This window comes from Sporothrix schenckii (genome assembly GCF_000961545.1).
Source record: "Sporothrix schenckii 1099-18 chromosome Unknown Cont47, whole genome shotgun sequence".
NCBI lineage: Eukaryota > Fungi > Ascomycota > Sordariomycetes > Ophiostomatales > Ophiostomataceae > Sporothrix > Sporothrix schenckii.
This window is the reverse complement of record NW_015971148.1, coordinates 4,204,994-4,221,139: the sequence shown is the minus strand read 5'-3', so window position 1 is coordinate 4,221,139 and position 16,146 is coordinate 4,204,994. Positions and strand designations below refer to the sequence as shown.

At 55.0% G+C, this 16,146-nt stretch overlaps 7 protein-coding genes across 7 annotated transcripts; 4 read left to right on the top strand and 3 right to left on the bottom strand.

Annotated features, from left to right (window-relative positions):
- Positions 1-440: 440 nt before the first annotated feature.
- On the top strand, positions 441-1,072 carry SPSK_04567 (uncharacterized protein; the record flags this gene model as incomplete). Its single annotated transcript, XM_016731370.1, has 4 exons — positions 441-488; positions 601-693; positions 768-950; positions 1,052-1,072. 4 exons carry the CDS (start codon positions 441-443, stop codon positions 1,070-1,072), a joined length of 345 nt encoding a protein of 114 aa, XP_016585870.1.
- Positions 1,073-1,380: 308 nt separating this feature from the next.
- On the bottom strand, positions 1,381-2,718 carry SPSK_04305 (cytoplasmic tRNA 2-thiolation protein 1; the record flags this gene model as incomplete). The annotated part of the gene is made up of 1 exon (XM_016731115.1): positions 1,381-2,718. One exon carries the CDS (start codon positions 2,716-2,718, stop codon positions 1,381-1,383), a length of 1,338 nt encoding a protein of 445 aa, XP_016585869.1.
- Positions 2,719-3,391: 673 nt separating this feature from the next.
- On the bottom strand, positions 3,392-6,319 carry SPSK_03952 (homoaconitate hydratase LYS4; the record flags this gene model as incomplete). The annotated part of the gene is made up of 9 exons (XM_016730767.1): positions 3,392-3,879; positions 3,944-4,891; positions 4,956-5,148; positions 5,287-5,369; positions 5,431-5,505; positions 5,565-5,611; positions 5,670-5,864; positions 5,924-6,243; positions 6,308-6,319. The coding sequence occupies 9 exons, from the start codon at positions 6,317-6,319 to the stop codon at positions 3,392-3,394; spliced, it is 2,361 nt and encodes a 786-aa protein (XP_016585868.1).
- Positions 6,320-7,121: 802 nt separating this feature from the next.
- Positions 7,122-8,159, top strand: SPSK_04426 (large subunit ribosomal protein L7Ae; the record flags this gene model as incomplete). Its single annotated transcript, XM_016731233.1, has 3 exons — positions 7,122-7,136; positions 7,303-7,377; positions 7,449-8,159. 3 exons carry the CDS (start codon positions 7,122-7,124, stop codon positions 8,157-8,159), a joined length of 801 nt encoding a protein of 266 aa, XP_016585867.1.
- A 2,036-nt stretch (positions 8,160-10,195) lies between these two features.
- SPSK_04748 (uncharacterized protein) lies at positions 10,196-10,429 on the bottom strand (the record flags this gene model as incomplete). The annotated part of the gene is made up of 1 exon (XM_016731543.1): positions 10,196-10,429. One exon carries the CDS (start codon positions 10,427-10,429, stop codon positions 10,196-10,198), a length of 234 nt encoding a protein of 77 aa, XP_016585866.1.
- Positions 10,430-11,929: 1,500 nt separating this feature from the next.
- On the top strand, positions 11,930-12,804 carry SPSK_04487 (carbonic anhydrase; the record flags this gene model as incomplete). Its single annotated transcript, XM_016731292.1, has 3 exons — positions 11,930-11,945; positions 12,010-12,120; positions 12,230-12,804. The coding sequence occupies 3 exons, from the start codon at positions 11,930-11,932 to the stop codon at positions 12,802-12,804; spliced, it is 702 nt and encodes a 233-aa protein (XP_016585865.1).
- A 1,531-nt stretch (positions 12,805-14,335) lies between these two features.
- On the top strand, positions 14,336-15,938 carry SPSK_04218 (ornithine cyclodeaminase; the record flags this gene model as incomplete). The annotated part of the gene is made up of 2 exons (XM_016731029.1): positions 14,336-14,576; positions 14,656-15,938. 2 exons carry the CDS (start codon positions 14,336-14,338, stop codon positions 15,936-15,938), a joined length of 1,524 nt encoding a protein of 507 aa, XP_016585864.1.
- Positions 15,939-16,146: the final 208 nt, after the last annotated feature.

Below are 16,146 nucleotides of genomic sequence, written 5' to 3'. Positions count from 1 at the left end.
AGTGGCCGCAAGGAGGTTGTTTTGGCTTGCACGATCGCCGGTTTGTGTGTGTTCCTCCGCTCCTGCCCCTTTGGCGAACAGCTCCTCCCCTTCTCCGCGTCCACCCACCTTGTTCGTTAGTCACATTATGTAACCTAACGCGACCTGGCTCCAAATTCCACAGTGCTGAGAAAGAAGCCCCACTTTTATTGTGGTCATTCCGCACCTGCTGTATTTGAGAATGCCCGCGTAGCTTGTGGCCTCAGGCCGCAAGTTTTTTGCTGCGCCAGTTAGAGGCAGACAATTGAACATTCCCTCAATTCGAGATCTTAGCCGAACCTCACGACCAAGCGAACGACCACGATCCCAGGCTTCGGATTCGACGGCCAAAATCTCAGACTGCGAACCCACCTACCCAATCGAAAGCAGCTGCGAGCTTCATCGCATCACCACCACCCACAATGCCTGTTCCCTTCGAGACTCTTATCCCGTACGGGATCATGATTGCCGTAAGCAGCCGACCCGATCAGCAGACGAAGATGGCATGACGGCGATACGGGGGACTATTAGGGTACCAGTCTAGGACAGGTTGCTAAGAACAATACGTTTGCTCAATTCTAGATGTTTGGTATTTCAGGCGCCGGTCTGTCCAAGATCCGGCACATGCAGAACGGTGGCAAGCGGGCGCGGCGGTCGACTGACCAGTGGGACAGAGTGAGTTTGCGCCGAATTCGGATACGAGATTACATGATGCTGGGCTCAGGATGCTAACTACCGTTACAGCAAAGTGCGTATCTGCAAAGGACCCGAACGACGACAAACGCAGCTCGAAATGCATCTCGAATCGCTCGTGGACTAACAGCATCGATTTCGTAGTGATGGACCGCGACCGGAGACTCACAGGCCTATTACGAGGACAGACAGACAACCCATCGGCGCCGCCAGGCTTCGAAGTGAACAACCCGTGGAGAGTACGTCAACTGATGCTGCCGGATGTTGCCAGATGCTGCCAGATGCTGCCCGACTATTGTTTCAAGATCTGTTTGCTGGGAGCTAACCAATGTGTCTGCAGTTGGAGAAGCGCTTCTCATAAGCGGCAAACAGCGACGATGTGACGGGATGGAGGATACTTTGAATGTATGGCCGTTGTCGCCGTGCCGGAAGGAAGTGCTGCCCGCTCTGTGTCGTGAATCGGCAAAACACCTTGTCATGACGGACGCACGTACACCCACAGTTTGGCAATCGAATTGGATTGCACCACCAGTACATAAAACAACAAACTTTTTCTAATTTTTACAGGATATCTCAAAAAGTGTCATTGCGTCGTAAAGTCTATGGAGTCTATGTGCTGTGAAGTGGGATGGGACCACCAGGAACGAGAAAGCGCCGACGATGCAGGACCTATATCTGGATCTGTGGCCGGTTCTTGTTCAGGCCTTCCAGCAATGTGCACGCCTGGCACATGGCCTGGCTGGACATGTAGCCGCACTTTACGCACGTTCCGAGAACTTGCTTGGCGACTGCGTTTCTGCCTTGTGGCTGGCTGGGCGTTGACGTTGCTGCTGGTGATGTCGGTGCCGGCAGTGGAGCAGCCTTCGTTTTATTTTCTGGCACGTGTCCCTCGTCCAGCTGCTGCTGTTTCCTGGCTAGGAACAGAGAGGCCATGTCGGTCTCAAGTGGCTCGGCGGCCTCGTTGCTTTTGAGTTGTGCCTCCATCGCCGCCAGCTCGTTGCCTGACGAGCGGCCGCCCTGTGAGCCACACCCGCCTGCTCCACCCCCGCCATCGGTGCCGTCGTCGACTGGCAATGGTGGTGCGCCTGCCGCGGCCTTGCTTGCTGTTGCTGTCGACTTTCCAGCCTTGCCTGCGGACCCGGAGCAGGAACAGGAGGATGCAATGGGTGCAGCGCCGGGCACCAGCCGGGCCATGTCCTCGCCACTACGCACAATGTCCAGGATGGCGCTCGGACGCACGCGTTCGAGGTTCTTGATGAGGCTGCGCGCGCTGCCGCGGAATGCTTCCGGGCTGTAGATGCACTCGGTGCTAAAGTAGTCCAGCTTCTTGTGATGCGCGTAGAGCACAATCTCCTTTTCGTACGCGTACTTGAGCGGCTTGCTGCGCTTCACATCGACGTCGGCACGGTCGCCGCCGGTCACAATGCTTGTGCTTCGCGACAAACGCGGCAAGTCGCCCCGCAGCAGGTTCATCAGCACCGTCTCGGCGACGTCATCCGCGTTGTGTCCCGTGACGACGTGCTTGATCTCAAGCAGCTTGGCGCCGCGGTCCAGAGCCTGACGCCGGAAGACGCCGCAGTAGGTGCAGTTCCCTTTCTTGCCAATGGTCTCGACGACCTGGTCCATGGTCCAACCGTACAGCTCGTCGTAGCCCACAATCTTCAGTGGCATGTCGTACTGCACGGCATTGCGCTTGACCGTCTCGAGCGAGTCGTCGCGGTAGCCTTTGATGCCCTCGTCGATGCTGAGCAGAACAAGGTCCAGGCCGTACTCGTGGCGCTCGTTGAGCGTCTTGAGGACCGAAGCCAGCACGGTCGAGTCCTTGCCGCCGGACGCGCCGATCGCAACGCGTTCGCCCGGGACAAACAGGCCCGACGAGGTGATCGTGTGGTGGACCTCGTCTTCAAAGACGGCGATGAAGCACGTCTTGCACAGCTTCTGGTGGTTCTTGGGCCGCTTGATGAGCGCACGCTCCGTCTTGCAGAGCACACATAGCGCAGGGGCCATGGTGGGAGGATGAACAGTGGCTGTTGACTTTGTATCTGTGCGTCGGCGAAACAAATATCTAAACAAAAGAAATAAACAGTCAACAGACGGAGCAAGAAGTCTGCAGGTGGGCCAAATGGACGCTTGGTTGTGACTGCAGCCTTGGGCTAAGAAGAATCGTCAACCGACCGACCAATCAGCCTTTCGCAAGCATTCGTTCGATGCACCAGGCTCAGAATAGACCCACTTTATTTTGGTAGCGAGGATTGAACAACCTCATGCGAACATTATACCAAACCAATAAGAATGGAATGAGGTTACCCAGTATAGATATACACGCTCATTACCTAGACATAAACCATAGCTTGGGGTAACGACCAGTCATTACTGTCTGAAATGGCACTAGCTCTTAACGGCTTACTAATCCTGCACCCTGATTGCGTACATCGCGATACACTATGCTCAGTTCTACTAACATAAACCTACAAGCCTGATCACCGTACAGAGCCTAAGTAACTTTGGAACATCTTGCTGGTATCGTGTACCTTCTAACGACATAGCTGTTAACCCGTTTTTCCTATTCCCCTTTTCCTTGGATACCTCCATCGTTTTTGGAGGCAGAGAAAAGACACATCCAAAACATAGAAACGCATATATACAGTGTTATAAACAACACATCTTCGATTGCTTTTTTTTACGCCGCGATCTTAGCCCTGATCCAGTTCTCGAGACCACCGCACGCAATGATCTCCTGCACATTCGGCGGCAGCTCACCAACCTTCTGCTCCCAGACAGCTCCGTCCTTCTCGGTCACCACGACCTTGGACCGACGCACGTCCCACAGCAGCCGCCACCCTGTGCGGCGGGTCAGCGGCTTCTCCGGGTCGTCCTTGTACGCCTCGCGCAGCCGCTGCACGAGGCGGCTCATCTCGATGCCGAGCAGAGCATTGTTGATGCTGTTGCGGCTGAAGATGTTACCAAAGCTGCCCGCCACCACCAGCGGGATCTGCTTGGCCAGGATGGCCGTTGCTGCTTGTTCGCGTGACGAGCCGCAGCCGAAGTTGAACCCAGCCACGAGAATATCGCCGGCCTTGGCGATCGTGCGGAACTCCTTGTCGTAGTTCTCCATGCACACCTCGGCCATGGTCTCCTTGGGAACATTGTCCTGGTAGGTGTACTTGCCTGTTTGACAGTCAGCATGAATTCCCCCCCTTTTCGTATCCGATACATAACGGGTTTGGCATACCGGGATAAATTCCATCCGTATTGATATTGTCACCATCACAGAAGACGATCTCGCCTTCAATCTTCTCGGGGAAGCCAGGGAGGATGTCGGTCAAGGCCTCATCCTTGGCTGTGGCGGTGGGGAGGGACGCCTCCTCACCAGCAACCTCGGCGGTGGCAATCAGGTGATCCATTTCACCAATGAGTTTATCAAAGGCATTCACAGTAGACCGGGCCTTGTCGGCTTGGAAGTCGCCGCTTCCCTCACCAATGATAACCTTCTCGACGCCGTCAGGCTTCTGATACCAGCCAGGACCAGCAATCTTGCCATGAAGGGCACTGGCGGCCACGACTTCGGGACTGGCGAGGTACGCCTGGCTGGCTACGTGACCGAGTCGTCCCTTGAAGTTCCTATTGCTTGCACTAACGCCAACTTCACCACTCTCGAGGAGACCAGTGCCGAGACCGATGCATGGCCCGCAGCCACTTGGCAGCGCGAGAGCATTGGCATCAAGCAGGACCTGCCAGTCACCCGCCTCCTCGGCAACACGCTGCTCCGCAATAGAGGCCGCCGCGATATAGAACTTGACGCGAGGGTCCACTTTAGCGGGCTTGCCATCCTTGGCAGCCTCGCGGAAGACGCGAGCGGCGGCAGCGAGATCAGAGGCTCGTGAGTTGGTGCAGGAAACGAGAAATGCCTTGTCTATGGCAATATCTTGAGCCTCGAGATTCCTCAGGGGGGCGGCAATCTTCACAGAGTTTGGGCCAGCCACAAAAGGAGACAGGGTGGATAAGTTCAAATAGAACTCCTTGGCGTATGTGGCACCGGGATCAGCAACCTCTCGGTCCCCCACCATCTGATCAATCCGCTCGTGGTTGATACGGGCCTTAGTGGGACTGTCCAACAAGGCGGCAGTGGTGGCTTTGGCACGATACCAGGAGATGAGCACCTCATCAACAGGGAACAGTCCTACATCAAATGTCAGCCCCAAGAGTAAACCCAAAACACCTCGTCATCTTCCAGCATAGCTCACCACTCAATGCACCCCACTCAGTTGTCATGTTGGCAATGGTCAAGCGATCGTCGATGGGGATGCTTGCCATTGTCAGTTCGGAACCGGTGAATTCAATCGCGTGATTGAGAACCTCATCCTGATTAATGAGGCCGCATAAAGCGACAATTACATCCTTGCCAGTGACACCTGGGGGAAGCACACCAGTAAAAGTCTACGAAACGTGTCAGCTACCTCGTACCACTTGAAAAATCAACCGGGAGTTGAATAGTATTGCAGAGCACAGACGCCAGCACGTCTTGGCAGAACGCAGGGCCTGAAGGTTTTGGGAAAACGCGGATGGTTGACTTACTATCTTGGCCACAGGGGGAATCTGCCACCAGGTACATCCAGTACTCCAGACACTGGCCGCATCCGTTCTGACAATCGGGGTTCCTTCACCGTATTAGTCTCTTGACCCTGGGTCCATGTCGTGCGAGGGTTCGATCCAACTCACCAAGACTCGAAATCGCTCCGTACATGTTTGAATGGCTGTCACTCGCAACCGCGACTGTTGACGGCCAGGCGTATCCTGATCAGACTGTTAATGAGTCGTCCAACAATCCTAAGGGGTGCGGACGATGTGCTCACCCTCTTCAACCATAATTTGGTGTCCAATCCCGTGGCCCGCAGGGTAGCTGAAAAACGATGTTAGCGCAAGCCTCGTTCAGACTCTACCCTTCTAGAAACACGTACAAGTCAACGCCTTGCTTGCCGGCGAACTCTTCAATCTGTCTATACTTCGTCAAGTTCGATTCTGATTTGTTCTGCACGTCATGGTCCAACGTCATAACGATCTGGCTGGGATCGCGGATCTTGGTGGCGCCGATGTTCATGAACTTCAGGGCCACAGGCCAAGAATTATCATGGCTCATGCATTTGGCTGGTTGTCTTCGCAGAAGGTTAGCCAGGGGCAACCTTTAGGTGTAGCAAGGCTCAAGGGTACGAACAGAGTGACATAGTCGCCGCTCTTGACTATCTTCCCGGCAGCAAGGCCGACAGAGTGACGCTGGACAAGCTTTTCGGTGAGGGTTTGGGGAACCGCCGGCGGAGTGGCGGGCTTAGGGGAGGTTTGGAAACGCTCGGCACCGGTACTGCTATCGAGCTGCGAGTGGAAGGCCTGCTGTCGTCGCGGGGAAGTTGTCGCGCAGCGGCGAGACTGGGAACGGGACACGACGGCGAGAGGAAGCGGTCGAAGGCGGGCAACGACGGTCCGAATCTGGTGCCGCGCGACGACGGTGACAGCATCATCGAGAGCAATGGCCCTCCGCTACCCACGTGAGTCAGTCAGGCCGCTCAACGACAGGGAATTGCGCCGCGTCAGCTGAACGTACCAAAGCAGTCATTGTGACAGACGACAATAGGCCCCCGTACGATGGGTGTGGATCGAGCCAGAGGGGTCAGATGTCCAGAGTCTGCGCCGGGGTGACGGTGACGGTGATGGTGTTTTGGTTGTTCCTGCAAAAAGTTGTCGCCGCATTGCGAAATCGGCCTAAAGGTAGTGGGGCTTGTACAACTGCAAGTTCAAAGTACAACGCTCACTGCAAAGGCTACCAAAAATGGCTGCCCGCGCTTGTAAGCCCGAAAAGGCAAGGCGTCAATGAGCAACTTTAGCGTCATAAAGAGTTTTTCCGAACAGAGCACAGATTTTCCGGTCAATCAATTTTTCCGCACCTTTCTGCCCCTCCAACCCTAGTTTTTTTTGCGCACGACATTTTTGGCCCAACTAGCGTACGTTTTTTTAATGGGGTTGGGTTCGACTATTAGGGAAATCTTTTCGACGTTTCCAAGGCTCGTTATTTTTCCCCTTCCTCTTTTTCTTCACGTCTCTCATCACCAACGACAGCACGACAACATCTCGACACAATGGTAAGCATTTGACTTTGATGGCTTCGGTCGATTTCTGCGAACAGTGCTTCTGCTTAGTATGCGCTTCATTGCGCAGAACGGCCAGGCTGAGTGATTCAGTTCAACCAACCTGAGCAACCCAAATTTCCGCTTGGTTGTCCAGCTTCCTCTCTTCGGCCTTGCCTTTGCCTCACTTCGTCTCGAAAGAGGAAGAGAGCAAATGTACACTGGCATGAGAGCGGTGGCGACACAATCCGGTGATGAATTGGCCTGAGCCGCTCGACCTCATGATGCGGCGATATGACTGGCGAGGACGTATGAGATGAAGAAAGAGGACATTGGCTGAGCAGAAACGCCGGCCTCGTCCCCTTGTCACACTCATGTCTCTCTCTACGTCCTCTATCGTTTCGCATACAGGTTCGATGCTCTACTAGAGTTTAAAAAAGATCACACATGCTGATTCTTTTTTTCTCAATGATAGGCACCCAAAGCTACCGGCAAGAAGGCCGCTCCGGCCCCCTTCCCCCAGTCCCGCGCTGGCAAGAAGGCTCCCAAGGTTAGTACTCTTCTCCCCACGCCTGGCACTTTGTCATCCTCACCGACACCTGTCTGACCCTTTCGCTGCAGAACCCTCTCATTGAGAAGCGCCCCAAGAACTACGGCATCGGCCAGGACATCCAACCCCGCCGCAACCTGTCGCGCATGGTGAAGTGGCCCGAGTACGTCCGCCAGCAGCGCCAGAAGAAGATCCTCGGCCTGCGCCTCAAGGTGCCCCCAGCACTGGCCCAGTTCCAGCACGTCCTGGACCGCAACACGGCCGCCCAGGCCCTGAAGCTGCTCAACAAGTACCGCCCGGAGACCAAGGCCGAGAAGAAGGAGCGCCTGCTGAAGGAGGCCACCGCCATCAAGGAGGGCAAGAAGAAGGAGGACGTCAGCAAGAAGCCCTACACCGTCAAGTACGGCCTGAACCACGTTGTCGGCCTCGTCGAGAACAAGAAGGCCTCGCTCGTCCTGATCCCCAACGATGTCGACCCTATTGAGCTCGTTGTTTTCCTGCCGGCTCTGTGCCGCAAGATGGGCGTCCCCTACGCCATCATCAAGGGCAAGGCCCGCCTTGGCACGGTCGTGCACAAGAAGACGGCCGCTGTCCTGGCCCTGACCGAGGTCCGCTCCGAGGACAAGACCGAGCTGAGCAAGCTCGTCTCGGCCGTCAAGGAGGGCTACCTGGAGAAGAACGAGGAGGCGCGCAAGCGGTGGGGTGGTGGTATCATGGGCGACAAGGCCAACAAGCGCACCGAGAAGAAGCGCAAGGCTCTGGAGTCCGCCATCAAGGTGTAAGCGCGAGGCTGGTCTTTTGTTGGTCACTCTTACACCTCGCCTTCTTTTTTGACGTTTCTATGACGAATCTTCTTCTTTTTCCTCGTTTTTCTCGTTTCGCATGCGAGCGGTGCTGTTCCCACATCGGGACCACCTGGCGTCCTGGTCACCAAAACACGATTTTATAGGCAGAAAAGCAAAATAAAAATTGCAAAAGGAACAAACAAAAGAAGAGAAAAGAAGTCATACACGTTACCACTGTTCGTATTCGTGGCATTTGTGATATGTGAAGCGGCCAAATCGACGGGCACAATGTACAAAATAGACGAGGATACATACGACGTACGTAATGCTGTATGTCGCACTCTGCACAAATGAACGACAAAGTCAAGTGCCAAGCTGTTTGACGTGCGTCGTGGACCCATGGTCGTCACCCTTCAGGCGTCAGTCTCGATACCGGATGGAAGGCATACTGTCCGTCCGAGAGAGCCAAGAAAATGTTTGTGAGTGGCATGTTCTTATCCCTTCTGCACCCTGTGCTGCCGCATCTGCCACTGTGCATTCTAGAGCCTGAGCCACAAACTTCTGCGAGACCGGATATCAGCTACGGAGTGAGGGTGGTGAGTGTCTGACAAGGAGGCCGAGTGCAGGGATAAGAGGTACGGACTTCACTGGCATTCCTAACAGGAGGGTGTGGATGCGTGTCTGGCCGCGTTGGGTTTATGGTGTATCTGATGCATTCAGGGATGGAATAAGCAAAGCACAAGGATGTGTCTCTGGAACTCCGTAACGGCGTGCAAATGTCAGGTGACATCTAGAAATAGCACTGGCAGTCAACAATCATATCGTAAACGGCAAGGGCAACGTGGGGGTAAGTGGACAAATCTGAGTGATGCCGTCAAGAAAGACGATAGTGCTAAATACAGTGGAGACTTGGCGTGGGGAGTGCTGTTGTATGTTGTGTGCTGTAAACGGAAGGAACTCATGGTGGTGCGCTGCGCAGCGGCTGCCTTGTTCTAGGACGTGATGCCCTGGGATGCGAATTCAGCGAGAATGCCCTGTTTCGAAAAGGGGAAAGCTGAGAATGCGACAAGGGCCGACCAAATGGCACAAGTGCACAGATAGCTCCCTGGGCTCTGTAACGGACACAGATGGCCGGAGCACGGAATAGTGTGAGGGAAGCCAACCGATCGACGGTAGGGTGTCACAAAAATGAGACAGGAGAAACCGGACTGTTGAAGTTGACGCCTTGCTCGTCTCCCATTGCTGGCGGTTGCTATTTCTTTTGTTCATTCCTCCTGGTCTTTTTCTGTTGGATGTCACTTCCGAGGCTGCCTCGGGATAGCACAGAGTGCGCTGCATGGTATTACATGGACGTGCACCCACCCTCATGAGGTTGGCGAGACCGTCTTACCCACGGCAACAAGTGCTCCAGGCAGTCTCGTTCCTCAACCTCAACAAAACTCTGCCGCATCTCCCCTCGTTGCCCCGCTGATGCACTCCTTCACTGGGCTGTGTGACCATATTCTATTATCTGGCGCCTAGAAGGGCAACAATGAAATAAAAAACCCGACTTGGCTAGTGCACTTTTCCCTAGATGCGGTAAGCTACTAAAACTTATGATTGCGACCTACTCTGAGAAACGTCCCACTTGCGCCAACCCGCCAACCACGTCCTCACATCGTGTAGTGTTTACTTTAGGGGGCCGCTGTTTTCCGTCTTCTGCTTTCTGATATGTGACCCCGTAACCAACACACTTTTCTGGCGTGGCCAGACTCGCCACCTTTTCAATAGACGTTTTTCTCCGACCGGCCGCAATGAAAGGGGGATCGCCACAAGCTAATATCAAGAGGAGATGGGCGATACGTGCAGTTTCTAGTTGTTGACGATTACCCCGGACATGATGTACACAGACGAGTTTCAGCTGCTGCTGCCGCCGCATCTAATTCTGCCTCTCTGCGTCTGATGCACACCGACCAGGGATTTCCTTCCCCGTCCTCAGCGTGTCGTAGGTCGATGGGGATGAAAGGCAGGGGCGACAATGGGACGTAGCAGACCTAAATCGTCTGTTTCACTAAACGGTCCTCCCAGCAGGCCCCGGAATCACTGCTACAAACACGAGCACAGGGCATCTCTGCGCCGTCATACGCGAGGACGGTGGCGCCTGCATCTGATGATACCATGCCGTTTACGTCGTGGCATCCCATATCTGTGAAGACGCCCTTGCCAGGAACCAGATTTACGGCTCTGCTTCCTTTCTCCAAAGCCTCGCCGGTCTTTCCATTCGCCATGTCTTTCCCTCTTCCGGTCTCTTCTCTCCCCACTTCTCTCCATTGCATCTGTGGTCATGCTGCCTGGTCCACGTGTGCTGTGTGTAGCTATTGTGCTGTCTATCTCACTCGCATTATGCGATTTCTCGCCAAAATTTGATAACTCTTGAACTGGGTGCAGCAAAATCGCGCCTTCCACATTCTCTTCTTGACGTGCACCGCTTGCACCTTCCTTAAAATCTACAGCTCTGGCCGGCACCAAACGGCATCCTCAATGCAACCTCGAGGCAGAAAAATAACACGCCTTTATTCCATCTTTGCCATCCTCTTTTCGTCTAACAACGCAGTGCCCTGTTATGCATGCCTTTTCAAATTCACCGAGCTCCAAAAGCAGTCCAGCATCTCGCTCAAATACATTTCCAAGGCACCCGGGCATTTGCGCTCTTCGTTCCGCACCTTCTGACATTTTGTTGTTATTCTTTTATTTCGCCTTCTCATCCACCCCCATTCCCTACACCTGGACTAACTCTAACTGTTGCGTTATCTCACACGAGCGGGTGACAACCTGCATAAGATGCGGCACTCATTTTCCAGACGGGCCTGAGAATGGCCATGTAAACAAAACAAATAAACCCAAGGTATTCGAGACGAGAAAAACAAAAACTGCGCGAACAAAAGCAAAAGAGATATTTCGTACTGTCAACAACATTCAGGGAACACTGGAATTTTGACCGAGCACCACTCCCAAGACAACGAGACGAAAATAGGAACGACGGAAGAAGAGCACTGTGAAGAACAGAAATAGAAAGGAGCCAGTCGGATCGACCGCTGCTCTCCATTACACCCCTTCCCCCAATACTCTTACAGCACTTACACACGCGACACCCCTGTGTCTGTTCTCAAAATCCCTCGCACCCTTTCCGTCACCCTCGTACACACCCTCGTCCCATCGGAGTATTCCTCTGGCGTGGAACCTCCTGTAACTGTCGACGAGATCTGTGCTGTCACTTTCACAACCCCGTATGTCTCGTCTGGTGGTGTCGCCGCATTTGTTAATCCCTCCACCTGCGTGTGGCATCACCTGCCCATTCCTGGCCCAGTTCCTTTTTCTACGGAGAAGTCCTTCTTTTGGTCTGCCTCAGCCCGCCGATTTCCTTGTCTCTTTGCCTTTTTAGCCTTATTTGTTTCACGCACGCCCACCACCCCCTTGCTCGCCTCACCCACAAGGTCTTGGTCCTGCATTGTTCCGATGGGGTGAGTTTTGCTCTCTTTCCCTTTTATTTCCCCTTTCACAGTTTATACTTTCCATCTTTTGTTCCCTTTGTATTTTATTTCTCCCTTTATTCATCAATATCTACGTAGTACAGGCCGAGCTGGCCTTTTCTCGTCTCAACCGCTTCTCGTCTTCTGATGCCATTTTCGCCTACTCGACAATATTGGACGACACAGTACGACTGCAATTTCACCGACCTCGGTCACTTCGGACCAGTCTAGGCTTCGACTTTTACCTCACACCTCACAATGGCGGACAGCAAGCGTATGTTAAACGATCCAGAACCGACACTCTCACCAATGCGTCTCATACTGACTGGTCTTTCCAGAGAGCTCGTTCAGCTATGCATTGAGCTCCAACGCGGCCTGGGCTAGTTACAAGGCACACCAAAACCCGAGCTTCTTTCCCAACTTGGCCAGTGGACAGTCACCAAAGTTTCGTAAGTTGTTGCCAACAAGCTGCCACTGGGAACCAGCACTGGAAGCAGTCGCTGGAAAACAAAAGGGCACACCTGGCATGAGACTGTGTACTAACCCCGCGTCCTCCAGTCTGGCTTGGCTGCTCCGACTCTCGGTGTCCCGAGACCACCATCCTCGGCCTGCAACCCGGCGACGTCTTTGTCCACCGCAACATCGCCAACATCATCTCACCGACCGACATCAATACCTCCGCCGTCATTGAGTACGCCGTCGTCCACCTCAAAGTGAAATACATTGTCCTGTGCGGCCACTCGAGCTGCGGCGGCTCCGTTGCCGCGCTCAGCGACTCCCGTGTCGGTGGCGTGCTCGACACGTGGCTGACGCCGCTCAAAGCACTGCGTGCGGCCCACTCCGAGGAGCTGGCGGCCATCCGCGACGACAAGGTCCGCGCCGTGCGCATGGCCGAGCTCAACGTCGAGGCCGGGGTCAAGGTGCTGCTGGCCAACGTCGTCATCCAGGAGGCCATCAAGGAGCGCGGGCTCGAGGTCCACGGCTGCCTGTTCGATCTGCCCAGCGGCCGCGTGCGGGACCTGGGCTACGGCACCGGCAAGAGCGCCGGCATCTTTGGCGGCGAAGAGGTGGTGCGTGGCAACCACGGCATGCTCGTCTTCCGTGCCGGCAACGCCTCCATGGCCATCCGATGATGCGGTGCTCGCATCTTTTTTTTGATCCGTTTCGGAGTCTTCTTGGTGGCGTTGAAATGCGGTTCCGGTCGGTCTCCGCTGTCTGGCGTCCCCATTGCCGGAGTAGAGTTGGGGTGGCTAGAGCATACATATGGTGGCCGGATTGGGTTCGGCTCGCGTGATTTGATCGTCATGTCGATTTCTCATGTCTTGTACGATTTTGAGGTCTTCTCTGTTCTCTTGCACTGCTTTTATGTTTTATCGGAGCGAAGCATCATCCATTCTGTGCAGCGAGATCGAGGCCCTTCTATATGTCATGTGCAGCGAAGCGATTTGGCTGTCGCCTCTGTTCTTATCGTTCTTGTTTTTGTCTTCTGTTTCTCCCGGTTCTTCGGCATACATACTTTCCTAGCACGCCAGGTAGACTTGGGGAGAGCATATGTAATTGAGTTTGGTTGCTTTTGCATTTCCTCGATGTCAGCGGTGAGTAGGTTTCTTTCCAGCTCGAAGCCATATGATGTAAGAGCCGTCGTTATGTTCACAGCCAATGATCTCGACTTGCGCCGTCGATCACCAGACAACGCCTTTTGCCCAAGGTGCTTTCTACGTTTTGCTTGCTGCCGTCCCCTTTCTCTTTTACCAAGATGGCCTCCCGGTTGCTTTCCTCAGCTTCCGCCCTGTAAGCTAAGACACGTATGCATATACGGCCAGAGCTCACTCAGTTGCCACTTTCCTCGACAAACTGATGATACCCCACTGATGAAAACGGTTCCACCTCTCCTTCTTGCACTTTGTTTTACCATTTCGACCTTCTTGATCGATCCTGCACTCTCATTCAAGTACAATTGAAGTTCCCTTGCTCCTTCCGTTCCGCGGAGCTGTTTTGCTCTCTCGTTCCTTCCATTTTGCCTCTCTCGTTCCTTCCTTTCACAGACCTCCCCGCCGCTTGGCCCTTCCTCTCACGTCACAACCCCACCATGCGAGGCAAGAACGCGCAGACTGCATGGTTGCGCCTGCCAGACTTGTCAAAAGATAGGGCCGGTTTAGCGCTTGTGTCATCCACTGCAGCCCAGCATCAACTCCGTATAGCAGAGAGCTAATTCCCGTGTGGCGAAAGTTCACAAAAAAACAAAACGGTTCGCCATGGTGACGCACTCACTGCTCTCATCTATCCACACGCGACAACGCCAGAGGGGCAGAACACAGCTTCGACATCCCAGCCATAGTCTTCGATTTGGCTCTCTACTGGTCTGCTGATATACGATTGCAGTTGTAGTAGAGAACAGAGCATCCATCTGATCTCGGCTTTTCCCCGACTTTTTATTTGAAAAGTAGCTTCGCCGATTCTGTTCCGACTGCCCGACCCCGACAACTCCGCTCGCCCAGCACACTTTCTGACACACGGCCTATTTGCCCAAGGGCAGCCCTGTGCACGTTGCACTTACATAGGCAAACCGGCAGACAACAACCTTGGGTCGAATCATCACCAGTGGCAACCGTATCTACAGTTCCACGACGGCAGACACAAGCACGACAGCACCGGCACGCCACCATGTCGCTCACGATTCTCAAGGATGACGAGATTGCCGAGCTTCTCAACTACCTCACCTTTGACGAGCTGGAGTCGTTCCGCAGCGTCCTGAAGCAGGCCCTCTACGAGTACTCGACCGGCACCCAGAGTGTTCAGGATGGCGACATCCAGCAACCGCCGCGGACTTCCGTGACGTCGCCCGTCACCGGCTGCACAACGCTGTTTATGCCGTCGTGCAGCACGGAGGGACTGGGTATGAAGGGTAGGTGGGAGATTGGAGATTGGTTTTTGTCGAGACGATAGTTTTTTTCCCATGCTAACATGCATGTCCGTCGATATAGTGATTACACTCTCCAAAGCAAGCAAGGACACGCTGCCGCCACCCGTGGGCACGCAGGCCAAGGCCAACATCCGGCCGACGGGCGCCCTTACGCTCTACTCCGAGACGGGCAACCCCATTGGCATTCTGCACGCCAGCACGCTGACGGCCTTCCGCACGGCGCTGGCCTCGGCCTGTCTGCTGCAGCGCCGCGACACCGTCAAGAACATCACCGTCTTTGGCTGTGGCGAGCAGGCCTACTGGCACGTCCGCCTGGCGCTGCTGCTGCGCGGCGACACGATCCGCCACGTCAACATTATCAGCCGCCGCTTCGACTCGTCGCGCGCCTTTGTCGCTCGCTTCTACAAGATGGCCACGGCCGTCAAGGAGCGCGAGGGCTGGGCCTCCGACACCAAGTTCAGCATCCTCACCACGGGCTACAACGACTACGAACGTCTCCTGTCCGAGAACCTGCGCAGCTCCGACGTCATCTTCTGCTGCACGCCCTCGACCGAACCTCTGTTTGACCACCGTGTCCTGACCAACCACGAGGGCCGCCGCCGCGGCCGCCTGATTGTGGCCATTGGCTCCTACACGCACGAGATGCGCGAGCTGCCGGCCGAGCTGCTGCGCCAAGCCACCAAGACGCCCGACAAGACCCACGTACACTACCACAAGCACGCCGTCGAGGGCGGCGTCGTCGTCGTGGACACGCTCGACGGCGCGCTCAAGGAGGCCGGCGAGATCGCCGAAGCTGGACTGGGCCCGCGCCACCTCGTCGAGCTCGGCGAGCTGGTCATGCTGTCGCGCGTCGCGCTGCTCGACGACGACTCGTCCGAGGACATCCAGAGCCTGTCGAGTGCGAGCACCTTCAGCACAACATCCAGCGAATTCGAGAAGCTCAGCCTCAACGGGCCGGCCATGTCGTCCGTCTACGGCAGCAGCCAGGACAGCATGCCGAAGATTACAACCTCCCACGCTCCCAGCACGGCCGACGCCCTTGCGAGTCCGACAACACCCACCGTAGCCAGTGGCGGCGGCAGCCACAGCCGGTCGGCGTCACCCGCGCGCAAGGGCAGTGGCGGCTTGCTGTCCAGCCTGACGCCGCGGCACCACCGACGCAGCTCGAGCCAGGCGTCCGTCGACCGGCGCAAGAAGAAGGAAGACCAGTCGGCGCGCTGGCTGCAGCGAGGCAACGTCATCTACAAGAGCGTGGGGCTCGGTCTCATGGACCTCAGCGTCGGCTTGCGGCTGATTGACTTTGCCCGCGAAAAGGGCGTTGGAACACGCGTGCCAGGATTTTAAGCGAACATGAAAATGAAAACGATCAATGGTTTTATGACATTTCCAATACGTTGTGTGTATATTATGATATTTGTGCTCTGTCTATGTGGATCCTTCCGTTTCCCGCCCAGCATCTTTTCCGAAACAAATCTATTCCCAAGTCCACAATACAAACAAAACTGTCGGCATTACCACAGACTCGTATACCTGCTTTCTTGCGGCGGGACCA